Raw genomic sequence first — 6,210 nt, 5'->3', positions numbered from 1 at the left:
AAGATTACAGTAGTAACTGAAGTATTCTCCCATACTATTTCAAGCTAGAATACTGAAGCCTTAAACAATTCCCACATTTTAGCACTGACACAGAACTGCAATACATAGAAGGCTATAAGCAGGGCGAAAAGCTGCTTTGCAAGAGGTAGAAAAGGCTTTATAAAATCTTTAGGCACAATTCTTAGCAATCTTTTAAAGCCCATCAGAATGTTACAAAGTAATAATGACCATTATACATGTATTTGTACAAATCTCTTTATTTTTACCCTTTGGAATAAAAGTATATTTCATGCACTCTCATGTAATATTTTTTCTTCTATATTGTTTGTTTGAAGGCCATTTTTCTCCTATAGCATATGTGATTACAGAAGTTTTACAGGCTCTCAGGAAGTCTTATCACCAGGAATTATACAGCAAAACTGATGCACTATTACTTAACACTTTTTCAAAGGAGAAAGGGAATGCAAACACTGTTTGCACAGGTTTATGTATCAAAGAACAGAAAAACACACAGTCAAAATCCATAAAAATATTATTAGTTTTGGCTTACTCCTGCCTCAATTAAGAAGTGAATGCTTTTTGAAGTGAACTTTTTTTTTTAACCCCAATTTCCACAAATGTATGCTTTACAGTGCAGTGGTTACACTCAAATTTTTCACAATACCCATATATCAAAACACCAAGATCACTACATTTACCATGAGCTAACAGACATTCACAGATAAATCTTAGTGTCAGTTCAAAAAGATGCCTTCTTTGAGCTAAAGTACATAAGGCTTTACTGGTACCAAGTTCTTATCGAAGATCTCCTTTATTCTTGTCACAGCATCTTCTTTCCTCGTTTTCACTTTTTGTCTTGGTCTTTTTCTGCATCCAGAAGCGCTGAACGGATCCCTAGCTTCTTCAGCTCTTCTACAAGATCTCCATTCTGATGCATCTGGAGGAGTATATCACAGCCACCAACAAATTCACCATTGAGGTATACTTGTGGGATGGTAGGCCAGTTAGAGTAGTTTTTTATTCCTGTGCAAGAAAAAAAAAAATATTAAAGGTTTTCCCCCCTCTCTAAATAGAATGGGTTTTTAAACAGAATACACTGCTTCAACCTGACAGAACTACTGATGTTTTCTTTTTTTTTCCATCCATTGAGGCAAAAATGTATCTATATAACAGGAACAGACACACTATTAGAAAAAAAGAATACACTTTAAAGTTAGGTTTGGTTCTTATTCCAATTCAAGGATGTGAGTTGAAAGAGATGGAGTCAGCTCCTACACCAACTTCAAACAGGAACTGGAAAAATTTCATGTCTCTCTTTTCCCTCCCAGGAAACAAGCAAATGGGATTTTTCAAACAATTAAAGAAATGAGAAGTCTTCAAAAACATTGAGAAATGTTTACATTCAGTTATCCTTTATATTTCCTAAAGGGACTTCAAAATATTTTATGTTCTTACTGAATTCATACAGCTACACTTACTACTGCAATTTCAATTGCAAGATACATTTGCCCCTCTGGAAGCCTTATGAATTTCAAAACTTTATCTTTCATTGCCAGACCTTACAGCCCATGGGAGGGGCACAAAGGCTGCAGTCTCTTAAAAGTACTCACCAGACAAAACTGAGCTCAACTCACAATTATGAAATGCAGAATTAAAGTTTAAAACTGTACTTCATAGAAGACAAGTTTAGGTCCAGCCAAAAATATTAACTGATCAGCTGGCATAAACTGAATTTCAACTTGCACTTAAAGACATCATGAAAAAAATCTAGAGCAGAATCATTATAATTTATTTCCCACATTTTAAATGACTCTTCAAAAAAAGTAATTATTTCTGCAGTACAGGAAATAGTTAACGTCTACTTCTGCATGCTCTTATACCAAGTCCACCAGCACTTGCTTAGATACCAAGTTTTGAATTCAACATTTAAAATTTTTTTCATTATGCAATGCCTGTTATTTTTCTACCAAAGGCACAAAAGCCCATATAGCAAATTTAAGCCTACAGACAACAGAGGTGCCTTTTCAGATCATCAGGGCCCACTCACCTTGGGCTCTGAACAAGCAGGCACAAGCTTTGGCATAGGCTGTCAAAGTACTAACAACAAGTATTAGGCCTGTATAGCAGAAAACACAAGGGAATTTGCTTTCCCTTTGAAAACATTTTAACCTCTAAAGACTGTAGAGATAAAACCCAAAATATTTGGGAGGAAAAATAACCATATTAGCAAATTATGCTTACTTTATTGGAACTTAAACCACTTCTTCTTTTAATAAATATGCAGTGCATAAATATGTAATAGGATTACAATTTTAATGCATTAAAGATGAAAGAAAGATAATAATTCCCATTAGTGAAATACCACTGTGTTTTAAAAATCCACTAAAATAATAATCTAGAAAAAAAATTTGTTGTGACACAGTGTTCCTAACTATGAAGTACCACATCAGCAAGGAGATTCTGTTTTGACTTAAGATTTTGTGCATGGACACCTCATGCTTCCAAAGTCCAAACCAGCAAGTTTAGCACACAAATCAAGGCCAAAAGGAATCTGTAACATATAACCTAATCTCCAGCATTACCATGTGTGGCTTCTTCCTTAGCATTTCATTAAAACCTCTCAACTGTTCAGATACAGTTTACAGAAATCAGCAGTTTTGATGTGAACTTGGGTTTAGCAGTCTTTTCCTCAGAAAACACTCCTTGGACAGAGCACTTCAAAGTGCTCTGTCCTAAAAATCTTTTAACCCACAACAGCTGCCATAAAAAAATTGAGTCCCAATGCTAAGGCATACTTAAGGATAACCCTTCTCAAACAAGCCACTGCAGATGTAAGGCTTGTTTTTGTTAAGATATTGCAATGCCAAACGTGAACTGAGAACCAAGGGCACTGCACAATAAACCTACTGCCAATAAGCATTCCAGGGTAATATTTACACCAACTGCGCTCTCATAGAAATACTTTCTTCAAGGACCCATTTGCACATACATACAAGCACTGATAGTATTTTCAGGGATCTATCCAACTTCAGATAAAAATATGAATACAATCAAGCTTAGCTGCTTTGTATGCTGCATTTCACGTATTGGGCAAGCTGCTCTGAACGCCTGCACGCGCAGGGCTTAACCAGATTGCAAACTGAACACCTCCTGAAGCAACTAACTAGCTCCTGACTTGATCCTATTTCAGTAGTGTTAGAGCAAGTTAGCCTGGTCTAGGCTTGCTGCACTCGGGGTGTGCTTTTGTGGTGAATCCTTTGGCAGTACAGACACCCCAAGGGATCTCCTTTCCACTCCCCTAAGGCTTCCCGCTGCACTTCAGAAGCTGCAGCTTGTGCTTTGAGCCAGTTTGCCTTGCAAAACCACACTCCACAGAGCAGGTTTACAGTTTGACAGCTAAGCTACCACACTTTAAGGTGACTGTGAAACTAGAATTGGTGCAAAGTGCTACTGAAAGGGGTGCCTAGCATACTCCCACTCTACATCCCCAACTCCAGTTACCATTTCGCAGCCTCTCTTGACAGCACAAGAACAAATGATGGGCCACATCAAAGAACTGACTCAAGCAATCACTCTCACTCCCACCACATTTTCGCCAGAAAAGCAACCCATTTCCATGGAGATCATTAGTACTGGTGCAAGCGTGATTGAGGGAAAGCTAGCCCACAGGTGGGAGGAAGGATCAAGACCAGCAGCATCCCATGCTCAGGTAGTGTAAAGCAACAAGGAAAATAATCTGAGGGTGAACTACCACAACACTTAAAACCCATTTAAACTACCACTTTAGGTGAAAATGCAAGTAGGGGAGTTGTTTTTGTTTTACAACTTGACATATTTTAGCACAAGGCAAGTTTCAGCAGTTGAATTACAGCAACCTGAAAATAAGGTGTTCCAATAGATAGAGGAAAGAAACCAACCAGCACTTCAAACATGCCTGAACCACCATCTCTGCAAACAGCCAGCTCCTACTACACATGGTATACGCATATATATATATACAAGCATTTAAATTACCTCCAGCTGAATACAAAGCTGGTGACCAGGTAATTACAGCAACCTGAAAATAAGGTGTTCCAATAGATAGAGGAAAGAAACCAACCAGCACTTCAAACATGCCTGAACCACCATCTCTGCAAACAGCCAGCTCCTACTACACATGGTATAAGCATATATATATATATACACACAAGCATTTAAATTACCTCCAGCTGATTACAAAGCTGCTGACCAGGTCACATACAGTAATCTCCTTGCAGATCAATCTTTAGCTGAACTTGAGCTATTGGATATTTTCACAGATAAAGGCTCGGTATCCCCTCACTAACCCCATATGCCTGCAGTGTGGATTATGTTCACAGAGAGGGCTTAGATCAAAGCATCACACGTTGTGTATTAACTTTTCAGCACCTGAGGCCAGATCCTGGAGGGGACTAAGAGGGCCTTCAGGCAGTCACCACTGAATCACACTCGGCAATTTACAGAGCTACAGCTTCCAGCAGCCCTGCCCTCTCCTCTGTCAAGAGACTGCTATTCAGAGAAGCAGGCACATACTGGCTTTTTAGGGTGCAGTAGGTAGTACAGTTGAAGCAACATGACAGCCCACTGGCCTTGAAAGCAGCAGTGTCATTCCCCAAATCACACCAAGGCTCCATCCCTGGTGCTGGCTCTGGCACTCACCTCACAGTACAATAAGCTAGTTCAACTCGCATGCCCAGTGATCCAGTTAATAAATCGAGCTGGCTCTCTGTGCAGTCGGACAAGTGCCAAAGCTGGTGCACAGAAGGGAACAGAACAACTCCTTTAAGCACCTGAGAACCAGCAGGCTATTGTGCAAGTGTACGCTCTGTTACTGCATTCAGCGTGGCTAAGCCAAACAGTCCTGATCAAACCACCGATTTCAAATTATAGCTCAGGCAGCCAGGAGGGCAATAACCTCTTGGATCACCTAGCACTAGACAGAGATTGTGTGGAGGAAACATTTGCTGTGCTCAGAAAGGAGATGTTCCTGTTTCATAGGAAGAAAATACGATATATTCCCATGGTCAAGTCCCCAGAGATCAAAACTGACAAACACATTGCGTGTTTAAGGGCTCACAAAAGCCCTCTCAACCAAAAGTGAAATGCTGATGGTTTGATTTCAAGGTTTTGTTTCCTCCCTTTTAGTTTATAAGTTTGATCTAGTAAGCTGCAAGTTTAATAAATTCAGATATGTAAATTAAATTTAGAAAACTACAATAATTTGCTCACCTGCAAAAGGCAGAAGATTTACTTGTACAAAACCACCATTTATTAACAAAAAATGTCATCACTCCCAAATTCCAGTATTCAAGTTTTTATACCATACCATTTCACCTGTGAACTCAGAATCAAGCAAGGATTGGAAAAATCAGCCTTTTGGCTGAAAGCTAATGAACAACTGAATTAGTCGGATGACACCAAAAACACAGGAGAAGAAAGTCACCTGATACATGCCAGCACAGGGATTTAAAGCAAATTTGAGTGTATTCTGGACAAGAACTGTTAATGCCATGCAGCTGTAAGACTAACTACTGTGCACTATTTTTTTGTTTGTTTCAAAACTCTCCCAAATAACCACATAAAACCTTGACAGTCAGCTATGAACATTGAAAAGAGAAAGAAGAAAAGTATGATAAGAGTACTAGCCTTCTACAATTAGCAAAAACCCTCATATAGAATAGCTTCTACCCCTTGAGCAGTAATAACGAAACTATTACTACATATTTCTTCTGCAAATTAGTTCAATAATTTTGTACTCTGTCAAAAGAACCCTGGCAGGCGGTGCCAGCAGGGAATACAGGGGTGCAAGTCCAAGTCATTCATGAAGTTTCACCATACTGTTCATAGCCAACAAAAAAATCTGCTAGATTACAAAGTATTTAGGGGTCTTTTAGTGAAGCTTTGTATCTATTAACTAGACAAGGCAGCGTGGCACGAGAAGCCCCATCTCCAAGCATTACCCCATAAGCATAACTGCACTCTGCAGATAACTGAGACACTCCTGGACACCCTATGGGCTACCAAACCAAACGGGGACGGCCAGGCAAAGCAACCTCAACAGCACATCTCCGTCATACACCCCAAATTCCACAAACCCTGGGATGTAGGCCTGCTTGCAAAAAAAACCCAAACCACACCAAACGAAAAAAAACCCCAAGAGAGCAAGCAAAAGCGGGTTACACCTGTGAAAGG

General features: G+C 39.5%; 1 protein-coding gene across 1 annotated transcript; it reads right to left on the bottom strand.

Annotated features, from left to right (window-relative positions):
• Positions 1-237: 237 nt before the first annotated feature.
• GLRX5 (glutaredoxin 5) lies at positions 238-2,116 on the bottom strand (the record flags this gene model as incomplete). The annotated part of the gene is made up of 2 exons (XM_010077156.1): positions 238-1,023; positions 2,048-2,116. Coding segments are annotated over 2 exons (248 nt in total), but the record flags the coding sequence as incomplete, so codon positions are not given.
• Between the last annotated feature and the right edge of the window lie 4,094 nt (positions 2,117-6,210).

The sequence above is a fragment of the Pterocles gutturalis genome, unplaced genomic scaffold, assembly GCF_000699245.1.
Source record: "Pterocles gutturalis isolate BGI_N339 unplaced genomic scaffold, ASM69924v1 scaffold24618, whole genome shotgun sequence".
Classification (NCBI taxonomy): domain Eukaryota; kingdom Metazoa; phylum Chordata; class Aves; order Pterocliformes; family Pteroclidae; genus Pterocles; species Pterocles gutturalis.
The sequence above is the reverse complement of the archived record's forward strand: the minus strand, read 5'-3'. Positions and strand labels throughout refer to the sequence as shown.